We start from the raw sequence: 16,487 nt of genomic DNA, 5'->3' as shown, positions 1-16,487 counted from the left end.
GAACAAAAGCTGGAAGTAGTAGCGTTTTGCACGAGTGGATGGAGGGAAGCGATGATCTTGTTGGTTCTGGGTCTATAACCTGGACTGATTCTTATTTTGGCAGCATTTTATAAAATCAGTGCTTAAAAAGGAAGTAATGAAATTGTATGCGAGTTTGTGTGTATAAAAGGGAAAGAATCTGTGTGTACCCAAAATAATTTTTGGGTGTTCTTTTCACTAACGTACATAAGGAGGGATTAAATTGGTTGCTTAAAGGCTTTAGAGGTTCATTTCTTCTGTTTAGTAAGCTTAGTCTGTCCCTCCAGGCCTTGCCTGCACTGTATAAGGTGAAATGGCTGTCACCCATGTGGGCACATGTGCTAGAAGGCTGCAATCTAAGTTATTTTATTTCATGGTGTAAGCACCACTCCACGAGAGAAACTTTGCTAGTGAAATAGTAGGTTCTGCTTGGCCTTGTAAGATTTTGTCTTTAAAACAGTTTCTTAGACCTTTGTGTTCCAAGTCCGCCAGTCCTGAGCTGTACCTTCAGAAACTGATACTTCCCAGTTAGGGGGGATTAGTGGTTGTGGACTAGATCACTGCCACCAAGTTGTGAGTGCAGGCAGCAGCTTTCCTGTGTACCCTAAAGTCTCAGATGTGTGCTATGAAGAAAAAACCCCATAAATCTGCATTTTAGTGAAGCAGCTCTTACCTACCTCATCTTGACGAATGTCTTCCTAGAACAGAACAGTATAGTGAATGCATAAAGATGCTTCCAGTGTTGGGAGCATCTTTCAGTCATGGTGGGAGGAGGCCTGTGTGTTCTTGTGTACACCCTCCAGTCTTTCTAACCAATCAAAGGCTGAGGAATGGAAACGTTTGTGACTTGCCCATGCTTTCCTTCCCAGGCACTGAATGGAGCAGCACCTCCTCAGGTGCGGCCTCACCAAGTCTCTTCCAAGGAAATCACAGACGCACTCCCTCGGAGGCAGACCGCTGGTTGGAAGAGGTCTCAAAGACTGTCAGAGCCCAACAGCAGCCAACCTCAGCCCCAGCCCCCCAGCCACTGCTCCAGCCTCCTCCAGCAGCTCCAGCCTCCCAGTCAGCACCAGCCTTCCCAGTCAGCACCTTCATTGCGCCTCAGCCTGTGCCGGTGGGTGTGGTACCGCCCATGCAGCCGGCATTTATTCCGGCTCAGCCCTATGCTGTAGCAAATGGGATGACCTATGCAGCCCCAAGCGTCCCTGTGGTTGGAATCACACCTTCCCAGATGGTAGCCAACGTCTTTGGTACTGCCAGCCACACTCCAGCGGCCCACCCGCATCAGTCCCCCAGTCTGGTGAAGCAGCAGCCGGTCCCTCAGTACGACAGCAGCAGCAGCAGCGCCACCGCCAGCCCCTTCTTCCACCCGCCCGCGCAGCACAACGGCTCCGCCGCCTTCAACGGCGTGGAGGGGGGCAAGTGGGCTGCCGAGGACAAGCATTCGCAGCCCCCCGCGCCCGCCCCGCAGGTCGACCCCTTCGAGGCGCAGTGGGCAGCTCTGGAGGGCAAGGCAAAGCAGCGCACCAACCCCTCCCCCACCAACCCCTTCTCCAGTGACCTACAGAAGACATTCGAGATTGAACTTTAAGCGGTCCTGTGGGGGGCGGATAAATTGTACATTAGGATAGAGGGATAAAGGGAGCAGAGGGGACTGTTTCTGATCAGTTTGCTTTGATAATCCCAAAGGTCCCTTCAAACAAAAATGGGTTAGAAAGAGAGAGCAATTATGGGGAGGATGGAAACACACAGACAATTTAATGTGCAGTTCTTAAAAGGAGTCCTGGAGCCACCCCAGTCTGCATTCCCTCCTCACTTGGAAAGCTGGAAGTCAAATGAAGCAAAGAAAGGCACCCAGTCCCAAAGCCTGTTCTGCAGAAACATCAATCATCTCACAGAAAGGAAGGCAGATGTTTGTACCTGTGTCCTCCTGATGCCCTGAAAGTCCTGGATGTTCCCCCTCAGGGAAGAATTGGGTAGGGTGGGGGGTGGATATGGGTGGGATGTTGTCACCTTAGCAAAAGCTAGGTTTGTGGAAAAAGTTGAGCTTCCATTTTGAGTAACAAAGTGAATATTATATGTAAAGAATAAAGTAAAGCCAAAATCTTTATTTTTATGCATTTAGAATATTTTAAATAGTTGGATATTAAAAGCTGTATGAGTTGTAAGTAATCTTGCCAAAGGTTAAAAAAAAAGGGGGGTTGGATGTAAGAAATTGTACATAAGATTGATTTATCGCTGATTCTTATTGTAAGTAATATTGGGGGGTGGAAAAAGGGGCTCTAGCTTGTTCTTGTATCTGTTCATTGTAAGTAGCATATTGCAACAACAATCACAACCAATAAGTCATTATATCGTAGTTTTAAATAAAGAAAATTAAAGAACAGTATTGTCATGGTTTGAAAACCATGGGGAGAATTTACTGTTTTTTATTGGAATCAATCTACATATTCTATATAGTATGGATTTTTTTTTCCTTTCATATATTGCTGCAGTTTCTTTGTCTTAATCTATTGGTTCTAACACTACTGTGACAACTTACTGTCATCATATCTACATCCTGGGACTCCCTGGGAAACCATTTTATGTTTGTCTGTCAATAGTTCTTAGAGGTTTTTAACTTTGGTTTTATTTTTTCCCACTGATTTGTGAAACCTTGTGGTTAAGGCTGCAGCTGGTCCAGGTTCTGCCTCTGGTGACTTGTGAAAACCATCTCATTTTAACTTTACTTTTAAACTTTGGCCTTACAAGCAAATGTAAGTTATATATATTTGTACTGATGATTTATAATCTGCTTTAACAGAAATAAATGTTGGTGGTAGAAGCACTGTCTGTGAGAGCTTTATTTCCCACCTCAATTCAGTTTTCAGCATTTGCCCTTCTGGGTGACTTCTGTCTTGTAAAGGTGAATGTGGATGAGCCCTGCTTGCCAAACTAGCACCTTAAGAATAATATATGAACACCTCTCATTTTCTACAACCTGTTAAGTTGCCTTGAACTTTAAGACTGAATTTCAAAATATCCTTGTGACGCATAAACACTTAAAGCTCTAAAATAGAGGCCTCTACTGAAAACATCAGATTCTGGGTTTGCATGGCTGTATTTTCTACCACTGAATATTTACAAAGAGACAAAGATGGGGACAGTAACATTCAGTAAGGGCAAAAAGGAAAACTTTCTTTCCCCTAGTAAGAGGAGCCATATGAGATGATGTATTTTCACTTCTTTTCTTCCAGTGAGCTGGTATCTACCCTGTTGCTGTGACTGGTTCTTACTGCATTCTTACAGGCACCACATCAGTTTAGACACAAGGAAAAAAGTCAGACTCCCTAACCTGAAGGGGAAGAAACGCTCCCTTTGTTGGCCCTAGGATTTGAGCTTGCCAGCAGTTCCCATTTCCAGGCGAGTACAGTGAGTCTTACAGTGACAGTCTAGAACTACAACTTTTGACATTACAGATTCTTACCTATGTTCAGTATGATGTGGATAGTAATACAAACGCTCCCTGTGGGATTTGAGTTGCTGTCAATGCTTTTTTCAGCTTTCAAAAAGCAAACAAGTATTTATAGACATTTATAGTAGGAAAGAAAGCAGTTAGTTATGCATCTTTCACAGTAAGAGCCCCAAGATCAAGCTGATAATAGCCCAGAATAGCTACACCCTTCACCTGCCCTGGAGCTAAGCACTTCCTACAACCCATTGTTGAGGGAAGAAAATGAACATCTTGAGCCTCACATTAAAAAAAAGTAAACCTTGGGTAGGTGATTCAGTGGTACTGCAGAGAGGGAGAAGCTGATCTTTTCAGAGGAAATGTAAAGATCCTTTAGTTACCTTGATGGCATGGATTTGCAGCAGGGAACTGCATGGCTGTCCATCCCGCCCTTACTGCCACAGCTGTGCATCTGAAAGGAGGTCAGAATAAAGTCTCCACTAGCCAAAGCACTTCCAGTGTTAAAGTCCTGCCCACCAGGAGGCAGGGGGCTGTTACAGCCCTCCTGCATCTGGAGAAAGCACTTCCTGGCCCCATTTATATAACCATAGAGTTTAAATGACAGCTGACTGCACAGAATATTTAAATATTCTAAAAATAGAGCCTCTGACATCGTAGAAAGGGATTTTATAGAACTGGCTACTTTCTCTGGGACAAAAGGGTCTGATACATCCAATTCCCTTATAACTGTGCTCCTGAGCACAGCAGCAGACCCTGACTACCCCTTGATGCCACATATGGAATGGTGAGGGCTTCAATCTGACTGGAATTTACATACTCTCTGATTAGTCCTTGGTCTCAAAAGGTAAAAATCATACTATATACTAAAATGGTAACATATCCTATACACACAGAGAAAAAGGTGCTGGTCTGAGATGTTAAATGCAAAAATATGTACAAATGCACGTGGATGTTTTCAGGACCATCTCATTGTTCCTAAATATCCAGTGCTTTCCATTTCAAACCTTATACTGTAATGCCTGCCCTGCATTCCAGCAGAGGAAATTTCCCCTAATCAAACGAAAGAGTCTTAAATGCAAAATAAGTATTTTTGTCTTTCCTAGCAAACAGTCTATCAGACCACAGAAGGACCCAGCCCCAAATAGCTCTGTGAGTGTCACCTCTCTCTCCTGTACTGGATTGCTTCTAGACTTCTCAGTTTGTTCACATCCTAAAGCAGTGTGTCCAGTCCTGAACCATACCTGTGCTGATGAGAGTGCCATCATTAGGTCAGTGATTCTTAGTTTTAGGTCCCTCTGAACTGATTTACTGGGTTTAGAGCACAAACCAGCTCTAGGCTGCCAACCCTGGCGATTTACACCTATGTATTGCTGCTGCCCTGATGGGTCCGGAGTCAGGACTGGGGGAGGGGAGAGAGGAGAGGAGAGAGGAGAGAGGAGAGAGGAGAGAGGAGAGAGGAGAGAGGAGAGAGGAGAGAGGAGAGGAGAGGAGAGGAGAGGAGAGGAGAGGAGAGGAGAGGAGAGGAGAGGAGAGGAGAGGAGAGGAGAGGAGAGGAGAGGAGAGGAGAGGAGTGTGAGCAGTCCTGAATTAGCTGCATTTAAGCCTTAAAGTAACACAAGTAGAAGACAAAAGCAAAAAAAACCCCAATCCTCCATCCCCCCAACCAAAATATCAACATCTACACACCAGTTTATAGCTGCATCTATGCAAATAACACATGGGTAGTGGTGCTAGTAATTACGATCAACCCATCCAAGTCTAGAATGAGGGAGAAGGGGACGGTGGGGGCTGATGCTAGGGTAGAACAACAGTGTGGACGCTGTGAAAGAATCCTTTTGCTCAGAAGTAATTCAATTTTGAGATACTGAAGATACCCAAGGGCCTTTCCTGGTTTAACATGATATAATCATGATATAATCTCAGCTCCCCACCCCTAATGCCTGAGATTTTCAGAGCCCCAGACGCATGCTTGCTGCCACTCTGTGTTGGTCTTGAAATGAAGGATGCTTTTCAGCTACAGCTGCTCTGCATCTGGAAGTCCTAACCTGTTAGCCCATAGCAGCAGGCGTCAGCCCAGGGCACAGGCAAAGCCAGGCTTTCCTGGATTTAACAGACTAGAGCAGGTCCTTGGGAGGTTTATTCTGGCAAGTGAAATGCCCCTACATGCATATTTCTGTGTGTTTATTATTAGCCCCTGCCCAAACTCAGCACAACATCAGAACAGCCCAGTTCTGGCTCAGGGGAAAAAAATAACCTGCTGAGCCTTCCTAGAATGAGTGCTATTTAAACTGCAGCATCTCAGAACAGGTAATGGTGTTGGTATATTCACCTAAATTACCCCAAACATTCAGAAGGGCTAAAAGTAGTTTTCTATTTTGTCTTAAGCTTTCTGTGAAGCATTGCTTCTGCATTTCACTCCAAAGCTGATTGCAGTCAAGTAGAAACCAAACTGACCCTACTAGAAATTTGTCTAAGGTCTGCTGGAAGAAAATGGCTACGGTAACATGACATTACAGCTGCATCCCTAGAGCCAGTAATCTCCTAGGACCTGAACACTAATTTTATATGCATCAAGCTGTTTATCGTGGCCAGTCCTCTGCATTTAGATGGAAAGTGCTCCCCAGGAGCACTTGTTCAGCAATGCTCATTGGAGGAACAAATGTTCATCACTCATTAGGGCTTTGGTTGGCATGGTTGAGGCCCATCTTTAAACACTTCAGAGATCATGTTTTTAAGAGCACTTCTCTCTCTTGCTTGTATGAAGAATTGGTCTCTCCCTCTTTCATGCTGGTCATCTGCCTTCTCTAGTCACATCATCATTGCATCATCTGATTCTGTGAATGACAGCAACTACCCCTAAGAGATGGATTAGGTACAGCAAGGCATACAGGGGGGAAAAGGAGTTTACAATAAGCCTGAGGGTGGTGGGTTTCCCACCTCTGAGCATTTACGCCCAATACACGCTGTTCAATTCACCCTCTTGAGCTTTCCAGCAGGGCAGAGTTCCTAGAACAGTCCCATGCAGTAAAAGAACAGAGTTGAGACCTCCAGTCTTGTCATGGGTCTCCGTGGCAGTGGCTGTCACCCACGGGGGTGTGGGGGGCTGCCCTGCGGGCGGTGGCGAGCGCAGCTGGCACAGCAGAAGCTGGAATAGTACTCGTTACCACAGAGCTGGGCCTGCAGGATCAGGTCACAGTTGGCAAGGTGGGGCTGGTCCACGCACTCTCTGCTCAGGTCCACAACATGACTCACAGTAGCTGCAGCCAAGCAAAAGGTGAACCAGCTGTAAATCTATCCTCAGATTGCTATTCCCTCCCAAAAGACACAGCACATTCCTGCTTCTTCCACCCCACCAGTTCAAAATTTAGTCCAACATCAAGGAGATGAGTTTCAAGATGAAACAGACACCTCTGGTGAGATACAGGAAGAGAATGCAGGTTCCAGGGAGAGGAGAGATTACTCTACCTACCCTCTATGTAAAGACAGCTGGAGAGTGTCTGAAGTCCAACTACAAATCATGCAACCAACTATGTGGTCAACCAACTATGGCATTTTGGCCTCAGGAAGTTAAACAGGCTCCCAGTGCCCTGGGCAGGGGGTGTTTCCAGCATCCTGCTTTTCTGTCCATAGAAAGCAGGGCTCCTGAGGTAGCACGACCCAGAGGCTCCTGCTGCTCCCCAAAGCCTGAGGCTGGTGCTGGACTGGCACACACAATGGGTGCGACAGTGGCTGAGGGCTGGGCACTGTGCCGGGAGAAGCAGGACAGCCACGCTGTACTCACTGCTAGGCCTGCTCCTCAGCACCTTCACCTCCGTGCTGGCACTGACAGAGCTGCTGCTGCTGTAGGCACTGCACGTGTAGGATCCCTCGTCAGCCTCCTGGACGTTGCTTATAGCCAGGCTTCCATCCTGGGACAGGTGGATGTGGCGGCCATCCCCCCGCATGGGAACTCCGTTCCTGTGGTGAAAAACAAAATGTTTCACTATTGCCACCCATGGGGGCTAAAGGAGCTTCCTGTGCTCTTTGGAAAATGATGTTCTGTGAAATGGGTGAATTTTTACAAGGTCAGCAGGAAGGAAGAAATCTTTTGCACAAACTGGCCCTACAACTGGGTGGTAACATGAGCCTGAGCAAGTCTGCATCCGTTGCCCAGTGTCTGTGTGGGAGGTAGCTGTGTCTGTGTTTGCCCTTTCTGCTAGCGCACATTCTTGAGGTTTGAGGATCTTAGCACAAATCCAATGTGCCTTTCCCTCTCTCCAGGTCGTGGTCTGGCAGTACTTGTTTGGCTGGCATTGATAGCAGCACATATTGCTTGATGAGCATATGGGGTAGTGAACAATGCACCCTCTCTTCTCTCCCTTTAAGCTCTGAAACATGCATCATTTTGTTAGCTCAAATGCCAAACTTATGTATGGAAGAAAAGCTCTTGGTATGAGATGGCCCGCTTCAGTCCTAACCCTTGGAATTTCAACACTTAACCAGTCCATATCTCTGGATAGTTTGTAAGAAGGCTCCAAAGCAGAACTGATTATTTTCAAACAGGAAAAACAACCTTCACCAAACATGTGCACAAATTCAGAGTTTCCCAGAAAACTATCAAGATAAGAGGACACAGCTTTTCACTTTAAAACGCTTCTAAATCTCCTTTGCTCCTACTTGACAGTAAACAGAGATAACTGTTGCAACAGGAAGCTAGGAGAAGAGGGCCTATAATGTCTGTGAGGATTAGGCAGAGAGGGCTTTATAAAAAGCAACTAAAGATTTTCAGCTGGTTGCTCATTTTAGTTCTTGTTATTTTCATGTTGCTAGTTTTCCAGCACAGTGTCTTTCTGAACTCCATGAAATCTTAGTTTAACGTCTACTTTCCTCCTTATTTGGCTGGAACACGAACTTGATGACCCCCACACCCCACAGGGATCTTGCCCAGGATTTTTGGGTAACATCCAAGTTGTTTTAAGAAAGGGTAGGTGATACTAGTTGTGGCTGATAACTGTGGTCTCTGCCATTCCTGGCAGGCACCCTGCATTAGTATTCAGAGGATAAATGATGAGGTTTGGGAAGAGAAGGAAAAGGAAGTTCCGCCTCATTTTTGCTCACCTTGACCACCTTATATTCACATTGTTGCCAGTCACTGTACAATGAAGATGAGCAGTCCCTCCCTCAGGTACCGTGATGCTTGGCAGAAGACCAGTGATCCTCAGCTCTCCTAGACCAGAAGGGAAATCATCACTAGCAGGAAGACAATGCCATGCTCCCCCTGGGAGTAGGAGCATTCCCTCATGGGAAAAGTCCAACACATCCCATGATGAGCTACAAGCCCCTGGGCCTTGAAGCAGCATGTTTGAAGCTGGGCTGTTGCTGCTTTGAGGAATGTGGATTTCCTAGGACTTTGGCCCAAGAAAGGACAAGTAGCAGAGGCTTCCAAGAGCTTTTTCCTCCAGCTGGACACATGCACAGAAGAACCATCTCCTTAGTTTCTCTTGCTTTTATATTCACTCCACAGCAGTGTCCCAGAAACAAGGTCCTGAGAGTCACTCTTACTGTGCCATCACTCCCTTTTCCCAGCTGCCTGGAGCACCACGATATGCTGGACACAGGCAGATGACCATTGGGTAAAACAACTCACTCCTCCCTTGCCCTGGAGATGCCTATTAGACATTAGGTGTGAAGCAAAGAGGCATGGCCAGAGAAGGAATCCACGCTGTCCCTGCACAGCCTTCCCCGTTTCCCACTCCTGTGCACGTGTGCCGTGCTTCCACCCATCCAGTACCTAGAGGTCGGAGCAGGACCTGGCGCTGGTCCCGGTCACGTCCGTTGGAGGCGATGCAGGTGAAGAAGCCGATGTCTTCAGAGCTGACCCGGCTGATCACCAGGGCCCCGTCCGACTGCTGCCTGTGCCTGGGGAGCAAACCCAGAATGTCCCCAAGCCTGTGCTTGGGGCAGGATGGGACTCCAGCCAGCAGAGACGAAGCTAAGGCTCGTGCACAACTTTGTAGTACCACTCAGCAAAGGTTTAGCAACACAAATGCTGCAGGGGTTGTAGTGCAACCCTTAGTCCTCAAGTCCCAGCACTGATGCTGTAGACTCTGGAAAAACTTGCTGCTAGAGCAGATTTCTGGGAGCAGAGTGAGGGGAGAGCAGCACCAGTAGCTGTGGAAGTTTGTTGCAGATGCCCTGATCTCTCTCTGCTGTGAACCTCTGCCCTTGCTCACTGACCAGCTGGTTTTTGGCAAATTTGCTTGCCATGTGTTCTTTTTCTGCTAACCTTGTAGCTGAATAAATTTGAGCCCTGGCTCATTTGTGGACCCTGTGTCACAGCTGTTCCCTCAAGGGTTCAACATTCAAACTTCCATCTGTGAGGGAGGGAGGACAGGGCAGTCCAGCAGTACAGCCTGGCCCTGATGGAAGAAGCTACACAGCATAAAGCCAGACAGACCCTTGCTGCATGGCCAACAGCTCTGTTCTCTCAGGGAGGAGACAGGGAAGGAAAAGCAAGGAGGAGGCTCTTCTCGTGAACAGTTGGAGCCACCTGGGAGCTCACCTGGGAGAGGAGAGGGGCTGCCCATCTTTCTGCCACTCGATGGTGAGAGCTGGTGATGCTTCTGCTGTGCAGGGCAGTCTGACTCTCTCCCCAACATTGGCCTCCACTACTGTGGGCTCGCTCTTATCCATTTTCAACCTGCAAAGTTCACAAGCACAGCAAAAGATGTAGAAACTTCCTTGCTCAGCATGTGACCTTCAGCACAAGGCTTTTTTAATCACAAGCCTTACTTTTTGCCTCCAACAGCAAAGGGAGGTCTCTGCACTCCCATCAGAGCTCTGATGCTTGCCATTACCAGCATTTGCTCCCAATATTCAGAGAAGAGCAGCCTCCATGAAATCCTGCTCCAGTTCAGCACAGCATGGTGCTGCACTCCTGTCAGCCAGCTTAACCCATTACATACAGCAACCCTCTGGTTCTTACAGCAACCCTCTGGATAACAGCTGAGGGAGCATTAACAATGTGAACACATGGCAAACAGTACAAAGTCCTAAATAGGGCACTGAGCAAGCTTCCCTCTAGGTGCTTATCTGGCACACAAAAATGAGCCTTTTTAGGGTGTGAAGAGCCTATTGCAATCACCTGACTGCACGCAAGGTCCGGGAGTTGGTTGTCCACTTCATGCAGCAGAAATGTTGAGGCCAGGTTCTCATCACTCGTCTCCTCATGTTCTTTGCTGTCTTATAACTCCAGCTAAACACTGTCTTAGAAGGGAACTAAACCATGATGTTCCCACACTTAAATAAGATGTCATCTCCCCTACCCCCATTCTTTGACCTGAATTCTTGATTTCAAAACACAAAACTAAAGAGCCTTAATTCAGTGTTCTTAATTCAACGAATCACTTATTACGGCTTTTAGGCAGAAGCAGATCTAAGGAGATCGCTGCAGACTGCAGCAAATTGACTGGCTTTTAGGTTGTAAACTCAAAAAAAGAGAGGGATCAGATAATGGCCCTATTTAATCTGGAATCCCAACATGCTGCATTTAAGGCAAAAATAATTTGTCCGCTTTTATTTCTGTGGGGTCCAGAAGCAATAAAAAACCACAAAAGAAGCTACAAAATATGCACTACATGAGGAGACAGTTTTGGGTCAAGCCGGTTTGTTCACAAAATATTTGAAATTAATTAGTGGAGGCTGAAGTAACTGAAGTTTTTTTCAATATACATACATCTATTTTGTGCTAGTTAAGCAGCTCCTATTTGCTTTGTTTTTTTCAGAACAGGTTTCTCTTTCTGCCTACACTAACATGAGCAGCTGATGTTGCCCTGATACTTCTTTTGTTTGAACCCAGCTCCTTTGCTGCCAGCTTCCTGTGCATCTTTGCTCAGAGTATGCTTCTTTCAAGAGACCCTTGGGGAGGGCAGAAGACAGCTTGCAGCTGGGATCTTCTCCCGTTCCCGTTGTCAGCAGTTCAGTACTGCTTGCTTCCCAACCGTGCCCTGGAACAGCTGACCCAGGACCTTTCCAATCTTCGGCTTTTCTACATGAAGAGATGCCATATGGTTCATCATCTGGGCACGGTGGACAAACTGTTGCTGTACGTGAACTTACCTGTACGTGAGCTGCTGATGCACAGAGGAGCCGGATGCCTGCACAGCCTGCCTGCCTCTGGATAACCCTCGGTACTGCTGATCTGCCTTGTGAAGGACCCGACCTCTCTCACCCTCTGCCAGAACAGTGCTCTGGTGCTCTATTCAAAACAAAATGCCATATGTGAATAAAATGTGACCTCTTGCATAGGGTTTCTGTGAGCTTGGGAGAGCTTGCTGAACTGGAGCCAAAGAGCCCTTCAGCCATCTGCTTTCTGGCTGGCTAGTGCAGTAAACCTGCACTGTGTACTAATGAGAGCCATAGACCTGCAGGCCAGCAATTTTAGACTCCTTTTTCTTCTCTGTCAGTGAATACGTTGCAACATCCCTTAGGCCATAGTGCCTTCTGCCCCATGTGCCATTGCTGTGACAAAGCACACTTCAGAGATTGAAGGCTACATCTTTTGAGACTAGTCTTTCATATTTTTTTGGTTTTGTTTCTGAAATAAGGCACATTTTTCAGAACAGAGAATCATTTGTTACCCAGCAGGACCTGTTTGGGCAAAACACAAAACATAAATGCACCAGCAGTTATGTTTTGGATCAGGAGGCAGCTGATGGCTGTCAGGGAGGAAGACATACTCGCTGAGCGGGTTACAGGCAAGCCACAGCTCCAGCTATGGTGTGGCCCTGCAGGGAAGGAAGTATTTTAGGCCTAAGGCTTTATCATGAGGCAACACCAAAAGGCACCCTACTGCCTCCACACTCCCTCTTGGCAGCAGAGGAAGTTTACTCCTGCAGCTGGCTTTATCGAGCCTGTGGTCAATAACCATTAATTGCTCTGAGCTACCTCTCCGGTCCTGAGCAGAAGATAATTCACCTGTGATCTGTAGCTGAATCTCTCGGCTCTCCATCCTCCCGTCAGAAGTGAGGCAAGTGTAGGTCCCAGCGTCCTCGGGCTTGACGTGGCTGATCACCAGGGAGCTGTCGGACTGGTAGGTGTGCCTGCAACAGGTGTGGGGAGCGCTGCCCCTGCCTGGCCACCCACAGCAACCGGCCAGGGCACAGCGGCTGATGTTATGCAAACCATCCCCATGTAGTGCCCTCCCTGGCTTGGATAACAACAAAGCCCTGCTGACCACAGACAGCAGTCATAGGCCGGGAAAACAACTGCAGCAGAAAGGAGGTCAGGAACGGAGAGGAAAAACTAGATGGAAAACAGGGAACTGCTTTCAATGACCCTCTCCCATGAGGAGGCAAACAGCCCTTCTAGGGAGGAGCTTGAGTCCCAGCAGTCAACTGCAAACAGAAAAGCATAACTGGGCTTTTCTTAACTGTGATTTTCATAACACAAAGGGACTGACTGGCTCCAGACTCTTGCTGGAAAGAGACTTCCCAGGAAAAACAGGTTTAAAAGTAGTTAAAAAAAAAAACCGTGCCAGAGATTTCTAGCCAGAGGAACTCTGGGTTATTAGGCTGCAAGTTTCACCCCCAACTATTGGCTTAGTGCTGCCCCAAGATGAACCCAAGAGAAGCAACATTTTTCTGTCTCACTACCCACGTCAGCTTCCATCAGTGCCTTCCACCAGTGTTATGGGACAGCACTTGCTCTGCCCCATAACTCTAGCCAACACCTCATTACTGCTGCAGACTGTTTCTGTTTCTGCTATGCACAGAGCAGGTGGACAGTTCATGCCCTTAGATGAATATGTGGGCTTCTTTATTTCTTAAAAAAAAAAAGTGTGCTGGTTGTGGCTGGTATGGTGTTAATTTTCTTCACAGTAGCTGGTATGTGGCTGTGTTTTGTATTTGTGCTGAAAACAGTGTTGATGTTTTCACTACTGCTGAGAAGTGTTTACACCAAGTCAAGGCCTTTTCTGCTTCTCACCCCACCTGCCAGTGGGCTGAGGGTGCACAAGAAGCTGGGAGGGGACACAGCTGGGACAGCTGACCCTGACAGACCACACGGATATTCCATACCATATGGCACCATGCTCAGCATGTAAAGCTGGGGAAAGGAGGAGGAGCAGGGGGAGTTCAGAGTGATGCCGTTTGTCTTCCCAAGTCACTGTTATGTGTGATGGGGCCCTGCTCTTCTGGAGACAGCTGAACACCTGCTTGCCTGTGGGAAGTGGTGAATGAATTCTTGTTTTGCTTTGCTTCCACCCATGGCTTTTGTTGTATCTTTTAAGCTGTCTTTATCTCAGTCCATGGGTTTTCTCAGTTTTTCCCTTCTGATTCTCTCTCCCATCCCACCAGAGGTGAGTGAGCGGCTCTGAGGGGCTGAGTTGCCAGCAGGGGTGAAACCATGACAGTCCTTTTTGGACTGCATATTTGGCACTCTGCCCAGCAAGGAGCCCATCTGCTCTACAGTGAAGGGAGCTAAGCTCACCTGTCAGAGGAGACCGGGCGGCTGTTCTTCATCCACTCCACTCTGGAGAGGGGAGACATGCCTGTCTTGCAGACCAGCTGGATGTTTTGTCCCACAACTGCTGTCACAAGAGAGGGCTTGGCTTCCTCCAGGATTGTTCTGAGAGAGAAAGTGATTCCATAGGCACTTCTGCTGCCCTCCTCACCTCTGTGTCCTCTCATGTGACTCTACAACCACAAGGCAAAGCACGACCAGCTGTCCATTCAGCTCTGAGCAGACGCACCGGGCAACATGGGGAGCCCCCTCCTAAGAGAGCAAAGACTGCTCTGGACAGACTGAATGCTACAATATTTCCTGGAAGAAAGGCCTGTAACCCCTCTCTTCTGAAGGAACGAGATTCAGCTCAGCAGACAGACACAGATCCAGTGCAGACATGTTTAGATCTAGCTCTACACACTCCTGATTTTCAGGGTAACACTGTCTGGATCTTGACTCAAACCCTACATCTTGAAAGTCTTTCCTAGAACACCTCATTGCTGCTCTATGCAGTGCTGAGATAAAGGCTCTGAAGTCAGAGAGTCAGCTTAATCTGTTGGCCAGAACAAGAAAAACACCTATCAATTGTCATTTACAGTGTAAGAAGGCCTCCCAGACAGAGACCCCAGGATTCTGCAGTCTTTTCACACATCATACTTCAGTGCAGAGACTAGGGAGCATGCAAGGAAAGAGATGGTAGGTAACATCAGGGCATGAATAACAATGACTTGATTTACCAAGGGGCCACATGTGTACTTAATCCATCACATGGTATTCCCAGTTAGCTGGTCCCAGCTGGGACAACATTTTCACTCCAGAGAAAGCTACACTGATGCTTCACAATGAGCTGGCAGAACAGGGGAGGGGGTGGGTGGAAATCATCACCTGTGCAGAGATTGTGCTGGGAACAAGTCTGCAGACTCCCGGTGCCCAAATCCCTCTGTCATGGAAACATCTGCTCCAAAAACTTCACGCCACTGCTTGCCTTCCCGGGGCAGCACCTGCTGGCCACTGCTGCTCTGCCTGTCCGAGGGCCCAGGCACTGCTGTTTCCCAGGGGCGCAGCTGGCCCAGGATGTCCAGTCTGCTTCGCTGGGTGCCCCAGCGCTGGCTCTCCAGCACACCAGTCCTTGGCAAGGACTCTGGCAGCATGTCTCTTCTCCAGCTGTCCTGTCTGTGGCTGTATTGTGTGGGGTGTGAAGCCCCATAGGTTCTTCCTTCTTGGCTGTGACTTGCAGTCTCTCTTGTGGGTGATTGCTGCTGACCCTGAGCACGTCCTGTATGAGAATTGGAGCCAGTCTGCTGGTGTTGCAGGGCTCCTGTGCCAGGAGAGGGCTGGTGCTCCAGATGACTGACCCCCACAGAGCTGTGGCACACTCTCATGCACTCCTCCTCCGAGGCAAAGCTGTTTTTGTTGCCCTGACAGCCGCCATACCAAAACCGGTTGCACTTGCCAACAACTCCCACAAAGTACCAGCGAGTGGTCCAGTTGGTGCAGGGGCCATGGGCACTGGGCAGCAGGCACATGACAGGGTACGCTACCAAAAAGAGTGGAACAGAGGGAGATGTGAGGGTCACAAAGCACAAAGGTCCAGGGGCTTCAAGCCACCTGCCTAGGTGATCCATCTGATGGCTCTGTGGGCAGAGGGCAGGTGGGAAAGTAGGACACCTGGGTGTCCTTCCCAGCTGTGCTTTGAAACTGAGAAACTTCTCACATGTTTGGTTTTTTTTTTTTTGCCTCAGTTTGGCCTCTGATGGAAAAACCATCCTTGGAGACACTTCTGAATCTAGATACTAGACAGATGCTTTACAGCCTTGCTTGGAGAACTATGCAACTGCAAGGCAGGCTCTGGGGCTTCCTCTCCTGCAAGGAACACATTTGCACATTTCCAGCCCACAAAGCAAGTGGCTTAGACCCAGCTGTGGAGAAGACTCGTGCATCACAGAATACCCCTACACACTGAAGTAAAGAGGAGCATGGCCCAAGGTGTCTACAAACCCAGAGCCACAGGTATCACAGCCACATGCTGACAAACACTGGATGCAGGGCTCTGGCTGCAAGGTGCTTTGTCAAGCTGTGGCTCAGCAGAGATGATCCAGAGAGCCTTCCCCAAGGCTGCACTGCAGGGATGGCCACTGAGCAATCTCTGTGCTGCAGTAGGAGGGCAAGGCACTGCAGCAGCAATGTGTCTACCGAGGGTACAGCTAGGCACTAAAGGAGCAGAGATGTTTTGCCCAACAGCTCTCATGTCCTCATAGCACAGCAGGCACTGGATTAAACTTTGCTGGCTGAGGGCATCCATGCAGCCCTGAGCAACCCCTCCTTCCCCATGTAGTTCTCATTCCTCCCCTGTCCACAGGCTGTCTGAAGGCTGAGCACTGCCCTGATTCCTCAGGGGATCCCTACTCCTCCTAAACCTGGGTAATTAATTTGGAGCACTCCAGGCTGCATCAGAGTGTATTCTCAGGGACAAACAGCTCCCAAGTAGTCCTACAGACTGAGATCACACAAACACTTCTGTCCAACTATCAGCAGA

At 48.1% G+C, this 16,487-nt stretch overlaps 2 protein-coding genes across 17 annotated transcripts in view; one reads left to right on the top strand and one right to left on the bottom strand.

Moving 5' to 3' along the window:
• The window catches only part of NUMB (NUMB endocytic adaptor protein), a 92,781-nt gene extending 89,939 nt beyond the window's left edge, over nucleotides 1-2,842 (top strand). For all 12 annotated transcript variants that reach the window (XM_048305867.1, XM_048305866.1, XM_048305869.1 and 9 more), the window contains one exon: nucleotides 888-2,842. In XM_048305867.1, coding sequence (XP_048161824.1) covers nucleotides 888-1,609 — 722 coding nt within the window. In that variant the 3' untranslated portion in view covers nucleotides 1,610-2,842. The remainder of the gene's footprint in view (nucleotides 1-887) is intronic.
• Nucleotides 2,843-6,277: 3,435 nt separating this feature from the next.
• The window catches only part of PAPLN (papilin, proteoglycan like sulfated glycoprotein), a 58,817-nt gene continuing 48,607 nt past the window's right edge, over nucleotides 6,278-16,487 (bottom strand). For all 5 annotated transcript variants that reach the window (XM_048305863.1, XM_048305865.1, XM_048305860.1 and 2 more), the window contains 9 exons: nucleotides 14,837-15,488; nucleotides 13,937-14,074; nucleotides 12,425-12,549; nucleotides 11,567-11,705; nucleotides 10,011-10,148; nucleotides 9,240-9,367; nucleotides 8,567-8,675; nucleotides 7,251-7,426; nucleotides 6,278-6,726 (listed from right to left, as the gene is read on the bottom strand). In XM_048305863.1, coding sequence (XP_048161820.1) covers nucleotides 6,551-6,726; nucleotides 7,251-7,426; nucleotides 8,567-8,675; nucleotides 9,240-9,367; nucleotides 10,011-10,148; nucleotides 11,567-11,705; nucleotides 12,425-12,549; nucleotides 13,937-14,074; nucleotides 14,837-15,488 — 1,781 coding nt within the window. In that variant the 3' untranslated portion in view covers nucleotides 6,278-6,550. The remainder of the gene's footprint in view (nucleotides 6,727-7,250; nucleotides 7,427-8,566; nucleotides 8,676-9,239; nucleotides 9,368-10,010; nucleotides 10,149-11,566; nucleotides 11,706-12,424; nucleotides 12,550-13,936; nucleotides 14,075-14,836; nucleotides 15,489-16,487) is intronic.

The sequence above is a fragment of the Corvus hawaiiensis genome, chromosome 6, assembly GCF_020740725.1.
Source record: "Corvus hawaiiensis isolate bCorHaw1 chromosome 6, bCorHaw1.pri.cur, whole genome shotgun sequence".
In the NCBI taxonomy this organism is placed as follows: Eukaryota; Metazoa; Chordata; class Aves; order Passeriformes; family Corvidae; genus Corvus; species Corvus hawaiiensis.
The sequence above is the reverse complement of the archived record's forward strand: the minus strand, read 5'-3'. Positions and strand labels throughout refer to the sequence as shown.